General features: G+C 39.0%; 1 protein-coding gene across 19 annotated transcripts in view; it reads left to right on the top strand.

The window, feature by feature from the left end:
* Positions 1-14,937, top strand: part of PLEKHA6 (pleckstrin homology domain containing A6) — a 1,822,600-nt gene that overhangs the window by 1,474,416 nt on the left and 333,247 nt on the right. For 13 of the 19 annotated variants that reach the window (XM_044076969.1, XM_044076965.1, XM_044076964.1 and 10 more), the window contains 2 exons: positions 604-1,114; positions 13,148-13,234. In XM_044076969.1, the coding sequence (XP_043932904.1) occupies positions 604-1,114; positions 13,148-13,234 (598 nt within the window). The remainder of the gene's footprint in view (positions 1-603; positions 1,115-13,147; positions 13,235-14,937) is intronic. The other 6 variants (XM_044076983.1, XM_044076978.1, XM_044076980.1 and 3 more) reach the window with 1 other exon arrangement.

The raw sequence follows: 14,937 nt of genomic DNA, 5'->3' as shown, positions 1-14,937 counted from the left end.
CCTACTACTCCAACACAGAACATCACTGGAAGTTAATACGTTGGCTAAGCAAATGAACAACTACATGTTTACTGGGGGAGGGGGTTAGTGCTAGACTTGAAGAATATGGCAAATGAGAGAAAAAACATTATGATTCTGACCAGGGGAACCCCACTGAAGAACAATCACCTCAAATAGGAATGAATGGGAGCAACTCATTCTTCGGGAAAAAATGTAAACTGTGATGTTTTAGTCTGCATGTATTTCTTCTAGTGCATTTCAGCACCCTATTTCCTGCCTGATATATAGTAATTTCAATGCAACTTATCCTCAGAAATGTTTGACATACATAGTATTTTAACTGATTAATGTGGCTGGATTCCAATGCAGACTTAAAATGAGAAAAGCTTATAAAATCAAACATACTCTGCATTAAATAGCAAGGCTGAGGTTAAGAACAGTCTTGTGACGGTGACCTCCTTGAGCTGTCAGTTATATCTGTCATGCAGCCTTTGTTTGTGATTGCATGTGATTATACATACTGTGCAAAAGTCTTTTGATTAATGTGAGTTTATATTCATCACTAAACCCCAGAATTTATATGTTATATTTTCTTTTCTCTAGCCCTACCAGATACTATATGGTTCATCGAGGATTATCAGATTACTATGGACCTTATGCCACTCATTACCCTGAGGACTACCAGTACTACCCCCCTGGGGTTCGACCAGACAGTATCTGCTCTGTGCCTGCATATGACCGAGTGCCACCACATTGGGCTGTGGATGAGAAGAGACATTCACTGCGGGATGGGGCTGGGTACCATTTCAGAGACTGGAAGGATCCTCAGGGCTATAGCCGGCAGGAACCCCGCATCTGGCATCCAGGTGTGGATGGCCAACAGGTGTACTATGATGAGGTGGATGCTCCCCCTGGCAATTTACGGCATCTGTCCATGCAACCACGGTCAAGGTCTGTGCCTCGTTCACCTAGTCATGGTACCTATGCCAGAGCAAGGATGTACTCTCCTGTACGGTCACCCAGTGCTCGATTTGAGAGGATGCCACCTCAAAGGGAAGATATTTATGCAGATCCTATTGCATATGGTATGAGACGATCTATCAGTTCACCTAAGGTAGGTCACATTTTTTTATTTAAACCAGTTTTATTTTGCCAGCACAATGAATTAAACAGTTTACTGCACATTCATCTACACAGTCAGAGTTGTAACCCTAAAAGGATCTTTTATGTAGTATACAAGCTAGTAGAATGTTCCATTCATGAAAGAGAAACTGATGGACACTTGTATTTTTGTCCTTTTCTTTATGTAAATCACAATTAAATTTAAAGTTAAATGAGTTATTTTGTATCTCTATGAATGCGTTCTTTTTACGGAAGTGTAGTCTGTTGCATATGCAGTCGCTTTGTCAACATGCAGCAAAATGATCACTTGTTTCCCAACGTGTTACAAATGACTTAAGAACTCTGAATGGAACAGTCTTCTGGTTTACATTGTGTGATGGCATTACTTGTCTTGAGTTGTGTCATCTACAAGCCTGTTAATGCAGATATGTGATTTCTGACCACAAGGTTTCACATTGTATGTTACTTTTTCTCTGTGAATTGCACATTGCTTCCTTAATCACAGTTGCTTGTCTCCAGTGAAAAGTGGGATGTTAATGAAAGGAGAATTGTCATGCAGTGTCAACAGCTAACATTTTACTTCTAGTAGTAATCCATTATGATGCAAAGATGTGTTGCCATTTGCATTTTGAGGCGTCTGCTGTCAATTTTTACAGTACTCAATTTTGAAATGTAAAGCTTTGAACAGGGGACCACCTTAACTCTAGTGCTGGTAATAAATATGATTGTTGTTGTTTTACTAACTGGCACAGTCTTGGTGTTGGGACTGCAGTTTGTAAACCAGCAAGGACATACATCTTGTCATCAAGTCCATGGGAATATGCCAATGGAGTGAGACCTGTACCAGTGTAAAGCTAGACTGTGACTAGAACCAGTAATGGTTCTGTGTCTTCACTGCATCATGACCACATGCTCACAGTGGTGTAAGTGAGTCTATGTCCCCTGTATATGGGCATAGCTGAGTCTAGGCTTCATTGTCAATTGTCTGGTACCTGTGGTACCCCAAGAAAATGTGCAAATAAAGGATGGTCCCTAGCACCATTCTGTGCTGTAGGTGTCATTCAGTTGTTAAAGTATCATTGTGACATGCATGTGGAGAACTGCTGAGTCAGATTCACTTCAGAGAGGTCTATAATTACAAATACACACACACACACACACACACACACACACACACACACACACACACACACACACACACACACACACATATATATATATAGAGAGAGAGAGAGAGATACACATATACAAACGCACACACACACACACATATATATATATATATATATATATATATATATATATATATATATATATATATACAGAGAGAGAGAGAGATACACATATACACACACACACACACACACACACACACACACACACACACACACACACACACACACAGCTGACAAATATCCAAAAACTAACATGAAAATAATTAATAAACTTAAATTACTTCTAGTTTACAGGAGAGGTACGTAGAAACTTAATTTCTTAAATGTGAATTAAGAGTCATGTTATTTTAAAGGACTTAATTTATGAGTTGTGTCTGCTTTAATTCTAAACATTTTAAAGAATTGTTTTGTTGTATCCTGTGTGACAATAAGTTCCACAGTAGTAGAACTATTTCAGAAAGAGAAAGGTATTCCTTTGTATGTGATATTGTAAATACAGAATGAGTAATCACGTTTTTGTACAGATATGCCGATATATTTTTCTTTCTGGTTAGATATTCTGAACTTCATTCACATTTAATTTGGGCCATCAACTCATTGTGGCCAGGGATCTGCCCTGTGGCCTTCTATACTACTGTGAATCACCCCAGTGTCATAGCAACCATGTCATATTGGCTGCTTAGTATCGTTATCTCCTTCAGATAACTCATTCATGTTAATATATGTATTATTCATTATAAGTTCATAGGTAGGAACTAGGCTATTGGCCCAAGGGCCTATGTAAGCCTAGCCAGCAAGGTACCATAGCTTATGCCACCCAAGAAAGTTATTTTCCTGTGCCACTGTCCAGCAGAGACACAGAGGTGATCCCCGGGGTGTATTTCCTATTTCCCATCCACTCATCAAGATTTTTCTTGAAGAGTGCTAATGAAGAACTTTGCTTGACATAGATGGGTAGCTTGTTCCAGAGTATAGGAAGTCTCTGGGACAGGAATCTATCCCTCCAGCATGTCCTGTTTACTGTGGTGACAAGGTTTAGGTCTCTAGAGGCTGTAGCTTGGACGGATTGGGATTCCTTTAGGTGTAGCATGTCCAACAGCTCTGGGTTTGACATAGCTTTACATGGTAGGCAGAGATCACCTCACAGTAGGCGATATGCTATGGAGTAAAGCTGGAGTTTTTTGAGGCAGTCAGTGTAGGGCATTTGTTTGAGGCCAGTAATCCTCTTTGTGAGGTACTTCTGTGGCCTTTCCAGCTGCTGCAGATGTCTTGTGAGGTACATTCCAAAAGGGGCGTTGTACTCTATAATGGGTCTAAAAAGTGACGAGTAGAGGGGAACAATAACCTCTTTTTTCCTGGATGAGAACCCTTTTATGATGAGGTGTGCCACATAGAAGGACTTCCTGACTAGTGTGGCGATTTGACTATCAAAGGAGAGACTACAATACACCTGGGTCCCAAGGTCTCTTATCACACATTTGGTGTTAAGTAGATTGCTGCCTATGTGGTAGTTCATGGGTACAGAGTTTTTACCAAAGGGGATGACACTGCACTTTTTGGCATTGAGCTTGAAGGCCATGGCTCTGACACCAGGCATCTGTCTCAGTGAGGCCCTTCTGTAGGATGTCCACATCATTTGGGGACTTGACTATGGCTCCTAGTTTGCAGTCATCTGCAAACTTTGTCAGCCAGAGGCCTTCTGTGTTAGCCTGTACTTCAGAGAAGTAGATACCAAACAGGAGAGGTCCCAGGATGGAACCCTGTGGCACTCCACTTGTCACTGCCTTGAGGTCAGATTTGGAGTCTGCAACTTTTACAGTGTGGGTTCTGTCAGTGAGCCAGTTGTCAACCCATCTTGTGACGTAGGGATTTATACCTAGTTTAGTGAGTTTAGCTATAATTCCAGAATGGGGGATGGTATCGAAAGCCTTGGCGAGTCAAGATATGCTGTGTGAATCACCTTACTCTCATCCACGACTTTGGTGACTGCCTCAAAGAAGTCGATCAGGTTCAGGAGGCATGATCTGCCTTTCACAAACCCAAACTGGGTGGGATCCAGAGTTTGGAGGTTACCAATGTCTTTGTTTATGAGTTCCATGATGATACATTCCATGGCCTTGCAGACCAGGCTCGTCAGGCTAATAGGTCGATAGTTCCCGGGATCAGTGGTGGCTTCCCCTTTGTGGAGTGGGATAACTGTTGCTGCGCACCATTTAGTGGGCACAAAGCCTGATGCGAGGCTATTATTGAACATGGTGCTTAAGTGGGGAGCCAGTTCATTCTGAAGTTCGTGTAAAACGCAGCCTGGGATGTTGTCCGGTCCAATGGATGCTGTGTTTTTGGCTTTAGAGAGTGCAGCTTTTACCTGCATAGTTGTGATTACAGGGACTCTTCATTCTTCCTGTATAGATATGGGCCCTTTAGGGGGTAAGAGGGGGGTAAAGTTAATCTCTTGCCTCTCACTCCAGATTAATACTACTATTTGCCATAATGATGGATTAGTAATGAAACATGCATTTAATAGTCGTTCAATCATCTAATGATTGTGATTTGCTCATACTCATGCCATTACAAAAAAGTGAGGTCTGTCACCTAGCCCTCCTGTAAGGACACAAGCATTAGGTATATCAGGAAATGGTCTGTACTGTTCCTTTTTGTTTTTTATTTGTTTCATTTGTAAATCATATGAGATGTTTAAACTCAGCTGCCTGTTTATCAGGCATGACCCAGGAGCAACGGTCTGGCTTAGTGGTTTGCTTAAACACTACATAGTAAAACCTGAGAGACTCAAACAAATGGTTAGAGATGAAGCTTGGTAGAAATGCATAGTTTTAACCTTCCTTAATGTATTCCAAGTCATCTTCCAAGATTTATTTGGTGTTGCTCATTAAGGCAGATCTGATATTAACTGTTGTTAGCATCTGCTTCCATATGAGGTTCTCTAAGTCCATACCTCTGGTTGCTCAAGACAAAATAATACAACATTTATCACAAGGTTCTACCAAAGCCTAATACGAATTTCATGTTGGTTGGTCTTTACTACTTCATACATGGAAGGGGAGGGGAGGGGAGGAAAGGAACGTTAACCACATTGACATTGCTGTTTTATTAATGCTGAAGAATAACTGGGTGCTTTATGGGCATACCTCAGTGATTTTACAGTTGAAAATATCATTACTTGATCATGGCCTGATGAAAGACAAATGTGTGAGTGGGGATCACTTCCCATTCTACCAGGGTAGAAACCATCACCCTTGTAGAAATCTGTGACAAATACACTGCATGCTGCTCTGCTATACCCTGATGGAACACAGCAAACACGGTGGGAATTATTATTGTCAAACACCCCTGTTCTTGGGAGAGTAAATCCAGTCTGTAAGGAAACTTGTTGTAATTGCCCTGGACATTTCCAAAAGAAGAGAGAACCAGGGTTACCTGAGCAAGAATGGAGAATCTTCAGAAGTACCCTGGATGTTAGGGGAAAGGGTGAAAAAAATCATATCAGAGCATTCCTGTCCAAGGAAAAGAAAAAGCATCTGTCTTCCAGGCCTTTTGCACGGAGTCCTGGACCACAATCTTGCCTCACTTGTTGATGTGTCACATATTGTCTTTAACAACTTGATGAGGTCCCGAGGACCAGCTGAATGCCTTGACCAGGAAAATCATCTCCTTGATATTTATGTCCTTGCATCTGTCCTTGTGTCTCACTCATCCTGCACTTTTATCCCTCCGGAAACTGCTCCCTAAGCAAAGTCCAAAGCATCTGTGGTGACTGACTGCTTTGGAACAGGGAGAGGAGATGGGGAGACCTGGCTTTAAGGATATCTGTTGTCTCCACCAAATGATTTTTTTTTTCTATCAGACTCGAGCACTGGGATTTGAAGAGACAAAGGGTGTTGGTGCTGGGACCAAAGAGACCTCAGATACCACTGTATCTTTCTCATGTGGAGTCCTGCCAGGGGTATCATGAGGATCATAAAAGGTGTGCAACACAAAATTCTGAGGTATTCCCTCGCAGTGACCAAAGTCTGAGTAGAAAACCATAGAAATACATCTCTTTGTGTGTATGTGTATATATATATATATATATATATGTGTGTGTGTGTGTGTGTGTGTGTGTGTGTGTGTGTATATATCATATATATATATATATATATATATATATATATATATATATATATATATATATATATATATATATATATATATATATATATATATATATATATATATATCCTTGTGGAAGAAAAGCTCTTTGAACTGACGTGTCTAGTTGATATTCCAGGAATACTGCCCTGTGTGAAGGAAGTGAAGAAAGACTTTTGAATGTTCAGTTGGAATCCCAGCCTGTGTAAGAGATCTTTCACACAAGAGAGAGATTTCTGACCGTTTGAAAAAGGCTCTGCAAATAAAAGGAAGTCATCTAAATATGGAAAAATGGGGATATCCTGGAGCTAGAGACTTTGTGAACATTCTTGGTGCAGTGGGTTGTCAAAAGGGTAAAGCAGAGAACTGATGATGTGATCCAGGCACAGAAAACATTAATAAACGTCTGAAGACTGGATGAATAGGGATGTGATAAGCATGTGTCTTGAGTTACCTGAAAACTTGGAAGGGGAAGAAGCGGTAACAGGTTCAAGTGACTTCATTTTGAGTTTTTGAGCATTTTCTTTCTTTGGCACTAGGAACATCTTTGAATTAAAACCCTTCCTCAATTAGAAAGGAAGAACTGGTTCTGTCAATCCTTGGGGCAGCATGTGATGAAGAAGTGGTAGCAACAAGAGTCTGTGCTGGAGGATGAGGAGTGACCCACTAGAAAGGAGAAATTCCTGCCATCTGTAACCTTAATGAATGATTTTTAGAATCCATTTGCCTGAAACTATCTTTTGATAAAGAGAAAAATGTAGATTTAGTATTTCTCAAAGAAAAAAATGGGCCCAGGATGTGAGAGAATCACAAGGTTTCTTGGATAGTCATTCATGGTAATTATTTGAAATGTTGGGACCCGCTAGAGCAAGTCTCAAAATATGGAGACCGAATGGCCAAAAGAATGGACTTAGATTTAATGCGTTTTCGAAATTCGCTCTTCTCTTGCATGTTTGGTCTTGCTTTTCAGCTTGTCAGCACTCAACATTTTGAGTGCTGACATTTAATAGGGAGCTATTATTCAGACTTGCTAGACTGCCCTTGGTTGTGCCATTTCTTTTTAAAACATTTGCTTTACTTGTATTTTGTTGAGACTATTTATTCTGCTTTATTTTTCCCCAAAATTGGATGAGAAGTTAGAAATTCCCTTGAAAATTTTGGAAAACGATGGTTGACAAATTTTGCTGATTACCTGGATCACCTTATCCCCTTCATCATACTTTTTGGTCACCTCTACAGTAGAAGGCCAAACACTAAATCTCTATCCAAAGGTGAATTTAAAATCTCATTTCATCATCTGGGAGGAGATGACACAAACCTCTTCAAAACAGTACCAGTGGCCATAGTCCTGAAAGAAGTATCAACAGGATTATACACACTGTAAGCAAAAGGATAGTAAACTGAGCAATAGAAGAAACTAAATTATTTAAAGCAGATTTTTCTCACACGAAATTGCAGATAAAACATTCCTCATGTTTTCACAATTAGTCGGAACAAACTTTACCATATGAGCCTGACCATTCAAAATTCTGAAAGTCAATGTTGTAGAAGTATACATTTTTCCCCACACTTATCAATAATTTTGAGTAGAATTGTAAGTAGAGTTGGAATTAACTGTTTCACATCAATGGGATCAACTAAAGTTTCTGGTAAATAAATACCAAGCTTCCATTACAACATCAGCATTTTATACGTTTATTTAAGTTATTGCATGCCTCTCAGGCTAATGATTTAGTAACTCACTTTGTTTATTTAAGTTATTGCATGCCACTCAGGCTAATGATTTAGTAACTCACTTTGTTTATTTAAGTTATTGCATGCCACTCAGGCTAATGATTTAGTAACTCACTTTGTACTGGAATTTTGCTTGTGTTCATTATTCATTGCTGATTTCCATAAAAGCCATTTTTCAAACATTGTTTTTGAGGATCCCTTATAGATCTCAGTTTCATATATTTAACCTTCATGAGAACTTTTTTACCTCATTTACCAGTGGTTTTATTTATATTTCCATTCTCTTCTTACAGTTTTTTTTGCCTTCTATTAAAATCATCTCTTTAGCACATGCTGTTTTGCATCAAATCAATAAAAATGTCTCTAAATTGAGATTAAATTGTTTTCCAAAATGCAAATAAACATATTACTCAGCTCTGGTTTATATTGTGAGCCAAGAACATTCCCAAAAATGTTTACTTCTCAGAGGTAAACTCAGACATCCAGCGTCTGTGGTTAACAATAGCTGAAAGTTGGATGGTGTTAATTTACCCTGATACCCATATTCCCCAGCAAAGCCTAGTTAACAGTACCCTCTTAAGCCGTCACAAAACCAACAGTCACCCACTATACCTGGGAAACATTTTTTTTTCAAGTTTTACTGGGGTATAAAAATAGTCTGCAAACATTCTAAACTTTCTTGATTTAGTTGCATATTAAGGGAAGGACAACAAGAAGACATGGTGGTGGAATGAGGAAGTACAGGAGAGTATACAGAGAAAGAGGTTGGCGAAGAAGTGGGATTGCCAGAGAGATGAAGAAAATAGACAGGAGTATAAGGAGATGAAGTGCATGGCAAAGAGAGAGGTGGCGAAGGCTAAGGATAAGGCATATGAAGAGTTGTATGAAAGGTTGGACACTAAGGAGGGAGAAAAGGACCTGTACCGATTGGCTAGACAGAGGGACCAAGCTAGTAAAGATGTGCAGCAGGTAAAGGTGATAAAGGATAATGAGGGAAACATACAAGCGAGGAGATAGTGTTGAGGAGATGGAAAGAGTACTTTGAGGGGTTGATGAATGAAGAGAATGAGAGGGAAAGAAGGTTGGATGATGTGGGGACAGTGAATCGTGAAGTGCAATGGATTAGCAAGGAGGAAGTAAGGCTATGAAAAGGATGAAGAATAGAAAGGCTGTTGGTCCAGATGACATACCTGTGGAAGCATGGAGGTATTTAGATGAAATGGCAGTGGAGTTTTTAACTAGATTGTTTAATGACATTTTGGAAAGTGAGAGGATGCCTGAGGAATGGAGAAAAAGTGTTTTGGTACCGACTTTTAAGAATAAGGGTGATGTACAGAGCTGTAGTAACTACAGAGGGATTAAAGTGATCAGTCACAGCATGAAGTTATGGGAAAGAGTAGTGGAAGCTAGTTTAAGGGACTTGAGGATTAGTGATCAGCACTATGGTTTCATGCCGGGAAAGAGCACTACAGATGCAATGTTTTCTCTGAGAGTGTTGATGGAGCAGTACAGAGAAGGTCAGAAGGAGTTGCACTGTGTTTTTGTAGACTTAGAGAAAGCATATGACAGGGTGCCTAGAGAGGAGTTGTGGTATTGTATGAGGAATTTGGGAGTGTCAGAGAAGTATGTAAGAGTGGTACAGGATATGTATGAGGGTAGTGTGACAGCGGTGAGGTCTGCGGTGGGAGTGACAGATGTGTTTAAGGTGGAGGTGGGATTACATCAAGGATCAGCTCTGAGACCTTTCTTACTTGCAATGGTGATGGACAGGTTGACAGACGAGATCAGACAGGAGTCCCCGTGGACTATGATGTTTGCAGATGACATTGTGATCTGTAGTGAGAGTAGGAAACAGGTGGAGATGACCCTGGAGAGATGGAGATATGCTCTAGAGAGAAGAGGAATGAAGGTCAGCAGGACTAAGACAGAATATATGTGTGTGAATGAGAGGGAGAATAGAGGAATGGTGAGGATTCAAGGAGTAGAGGTGACAAAGGTGGATGAGTTTAAATACTTGAAATCAATAGTTCAGAGTAATGGCGAGTGTGGAAGAGAGGTGAAGAAGAGAGTACAGGCAGGATGGAGTTGATGGAGAAGAGTGTCAAGAGTGATTTTTGACAGACGAGTACCAGTAAGAGTGAAAGGGAAGGTCTACAAGAGGGTAATAAGACCAGCTATGTTATATGGGTTGGAGACAGTGGCACTGACAAAAAGGCAGGAGTTAGGGCTGGATGTGGCAGTGTTAAAGATGTTAAGATTTGCACTGGGTGTGACGAGGGTGGACAGGATTAGGAATAAGTATATTAGAGGGTCAATCCAGGTTGGAAGGTTTGGAGACAAAGACAGAGAGGCAAGATTACGTTGGTCTGGACATGTGCTGAGGAGGGATTTTGAGTATATTGGGAAAAAGATGGTAAGGATGAAGTTACCAGGTAACAAGAAAAGAGGAAGGCCTAAGATAAGGTTTATGGATGTGGTGAGAGAGGACATGCAGGCGGTTGGTGTGACAGAGCAAAATGCAGAGGACAGGAAGAAATGTAAACAGATGATCCGCTGTGACGACCACTAATGGGAACAGCCGAAAGAAGATGATGATGATTAAGGGATGTGATAAATCTCTTTCCAGCCTCATTAAGTATCATGATTCCTTTGTAATTTTCCACTCCAAGATGTTTTTAATTTTATAATATGGTGTAATTTCAAATCTGTTATAGACTTATTTGATCTAATTAGAGCTGTCTTCTCACCATGTCTGTTGTTGTCTCAGTTATAATGTCTACTGTTTGTGATTTAGTGTGACTCCTTTTGGGATATTTTATCTTCCTTCAGTTCTAACACAAGACTTGTGCATATTACTTGATCCAAATCCTAGATCCCAAATACTTTCTTTGCTTCTTCCCACTTACCGATGTCATCTAATAGTTCCAAATAATTTTCACTTTTAATTAAAGAAAGTGCAAAGTGCTACAACTGTTTATTTAAAAAGGGTACATAATCAGTTAGACCAACATCACAGTGTTATGCAAGGCACAATACTATGTCACTCTTCATCAGTGTTCTCAGAATTGATGGTAAATTAAAGTTGGGCTACAGCTATTTAAGTCTATCCTTGATATAAAGGAGTTAGGATTAAATAGAGAAACCAGTCCAAGATAATTTTTGTAATACATTTCATCACTTGATTACGTACTTTCTTTATGTTTCTATTAGTCTTAAGTCTAATAGAAGTGCTCCCTTTGCAGTCATGTCCCTTTTCAACCGTCAAGTTTTGTCTGAAACATTCTATGCCCTTGTCAGACTTATTGGCATATCATCCTTAAACTTTTTTTATTATTATTATTGACCTCTAAGGAGGTATTGACACCTCAGAGAAAAGCTACGTAAACAAGTATAGCTATGCATTTGTGATATGTCTTCCTCCTCTAGCTCTTAACTTTGGAAATCGGCCTAAATATGCGCCCTTTATTACTTACCTTTAATATTTATTTCTTCATTATGATATCACAGAGTGTTCTCAAGAGCAGTCTTAAGGTGTGCCTTCTTAGCTTTCTCTTACTTTTAAGTAGGGAAATTCCGGCAAGGATGGGCAAGATATTCAGAAACTTAAGTCACATTGCCACACAAATCAAATGCAAGGAGAGCTACAACTTTTACAAAACACAGACAGTCCAGATTGGTACTATGTATTATTTTGGTTAAGGTTGTCATTCATTCATCTATTTTTAATGGTTTCCTTCTTTCTCATTTCAGATACCATATGTATTGGCCTTCTCAGAAAGTCTTTATAACCATACAGAAATCATATGTTTCTTACCATATTTAGACTCTACAAGTTGACATATTCTGTAATCTACTCCATAGTGAAATAATCTTGTATTTTTCTGGCACATAAATCTGCCTTTTAGCCATGAGTGAAGCAGGACTGAGTGGGTTCTTACAACACTTAGCATACACCTTTCATATCACCAACACAGATTCATGTTGAGCTATTGAAGGTAATTTCAGTAAATTGAAAAAAAACGAAAACCATTCGCTGAAACCATGTTCAGCAAGCCCTCCTGCACCCCCCCCCCCACCAGATCTATATATACCAAGTCCAAGTCTGCACAGTAATGGAGAAAAAAGCAAATTCTCGTGTTGGCAAAAGTAGTTTCAGTGAACAGCACTAGTTTCTTTGCGTTTGCCAAAATTAGACTCAAGTCTATTAGAAACATGTGGAAAGTAGGTGATCAAATAATTAAATGTATTAAGAAAAATATATTGGATTGGTTTCTCCATTTAATCCTCTTTAATATCAAGGATAGACTTAACTAGCCATAGCTCAACTTTAATATCTCCATTGTCTTTGGTTTGATAGGATACCCTGAACTGTACTGTCCTTCACCTGAAGAAGCAACTCTCATTCTGAGCAATCTTTCTGTATCTTGTATGCTGTTATGTAAAAACTGGCTAAGTGATTTGCTCATGTCATTACAGGAAAGGTGAGGCTTATCACCTGGCTGACTAGCACTTGCCAAGTGAGAAATTTACACTGTTGAGATATTTATAGACTGAATTTTCAAGCTGGAACACAGTCCCTTAAAAAAAGAGCAGTGGTTTAACTGCATTTATGGAAACAGGACTTCAGTTTCATTTACTTAACAGAACATTTGGAATTTAACACATGTATAATTAGAAACCAAGTTGAATTTATTAGCTGAAAAAATAGCTGCTCCATGCAAAGTGCTTGGATTTATTTTCATGCTGTTCATGTCACTGTACAACACCACTAATTTATGAATGTTCTTTGTCATTCTGTGTTTGGGGGCTGTAAAAAAGCAGGAAGTGTGCTGTAGTATTTTTCTGTTCGGATCGGCTTTTGTGCTAGATGCATGGCAGATATTTTAAACTTGCTAATTTTGCATGCTGTTTCAGAGATCAGTATTCTAGGAAGGTAGCACTGATTCCTTATATTGACACGTTTCTTTCAGTACGAGTTCTCGGGAGACAGGAGATCTGTGCCTTCAGCAGTGTACCCATTCAACTTTGCAGTACCCCCTACTATCCACGACAAAATGGTATGTGCAGTTTTCATGACAATCTTCTCCACTGAACTCCCTTAAACCAGTGATGACATTTTTTTTTTTTGAGGAAGGGGGTTGATAGAGTTCTTTTGATGAGCCGGAGTAGGACAGTAAGTTAGGAATGGTTTTGTACTGTACAGAGAGGCAGGTTACTGTGTTCATCATATTATGATTTAACAGAATTGCAAGAGGGATGCTGATGTGAGATGTGGCATGCCTGCAGCATGCTCTTAAGCATTAAATTACAGTAATAAAATGGATGAAGGTGAAGTAGAGTGTACAGGATAGTTTAATTTTATGAAAAGAAAAGGATACTGCATGCAATCAAAGGGAATTAATACCTGATGGATAGTGCTGTGTTTTACTGAGGTGAGTAGTAATATTGGGGAGTAACGCTGATGAGCAAATTAACAGAAATGCTGAAAGATAACTTATAGCAGAAGGTAGCCAAAACTGAATGCTTTACCACATTTGCTTCTAATACAAAGGTCTTGGTATGTTTTGAAGTGTACTTTTTTCCCCTTGAATAAGGTATCATGTTCTTAGTTGATAGCTCCTCCTCCAAATTTCTAATAATTCCACCCACTGTTGCAGTTACCCAGTGGTTTTATGAATACCAACCCATTTAAAAACTTACCAACTTTTTTTTTTTTTGCGAAGAAAGTTTTTTTTTTAATTTTCTTTCTAAACTGTTGTGTCACTGTGTTGGGGCAGTGGTTTTGTTTTAGCTATTCTCACAAAATAGGATTACCACCTGTGCCTCTTTGGGCAGGTGTGCCCTGCAGGAAAAAAAATGATACAAGTCCTGAGATTTTATGACATAAAATATTTCCTAAGTTTTCTTTATTAGTTGCATAAAACAGTTAATTTGTATCTGAAACACCTAAATATTGTAAGAAGTAGCATAAGTAGCTCAAACTCTACATGGAGAAGCTTTTATTTTGATAAAAAGTGAAGTTCTGTCCTTTGCACTGGGTATGTTTTGTCCTGCAAAATCTCATGTTTCTACAAAAATGTCCCACTTTGGCCATTTGAAAAGGTGGCAACCCTATCACAAAATAAAATCTATCTGTGTGCCACTTGGTTTCTAACCATACTCCCTCCAACATCTATCATTTTTAAGGACCCAGTTGTGGGCACTTGCCAGGATTAGTGATATCACTGGTCTTAGATTATATCACAGTTAGCCTTTGTAGTACCAGTTGACTATATGTCTGCCTTTTAAGAATTTTAAACTTTATTAGTAACTTAATAGTTAGTAATGTATCTGCATTTTAAGAATTTTAAACTTTATTGATCTTTAAAGAAGGTTTTTAAAAAGCATCATTTTTCATTCTATTTATCTCTGTTGAACCCCTTAGTACTTGTATTAAGATTCGCTTTTAGAAAAGTAAACGAGAGTTATTCCAGTTTGCTGTAGCAATACACTTTATATTTGTCATACGTATCACCTTGTAAGTGCACTTTCCTCTGTCTCCCACCTTGACTGCATATGTGAGTGTATTCTGAAGAGGAATGATGATGAGGTGAATTAATTCCCACCTAAGTGTTACAGTCTTTGAAACAAAGGTACTGTTTTCAGGGGAAAATGGATATTTTTGTATACAGATGGACTGTTATTGTTACTGCTATTTAGTCTGTTTTAGGGTATTGTAGGTGCTCTGTTGTGCCATTCAGGTCTGTCATGTGTCCTGTAC

The sequence above is a fragment of the Protopterus annectens genome, chromosome 7.part0 (assembly GCF_019279795.1).
Source record: "Protopterus annectens isolate FY-2018-M chromosome 7.part0, PAN1.0, whole genome shotgun sequence".
Lineage (NCBI taxonomy): Eukaryota > Metazoa > Chordata > Ceratodontiformes > Protopteridae > Protopterus > Protopterus annectens.
The sequence above is the reverse complement of the archived record's forward strand: the minus strand, read 5'-3'. Positions and strand labels throughout refer to the sequence as shown.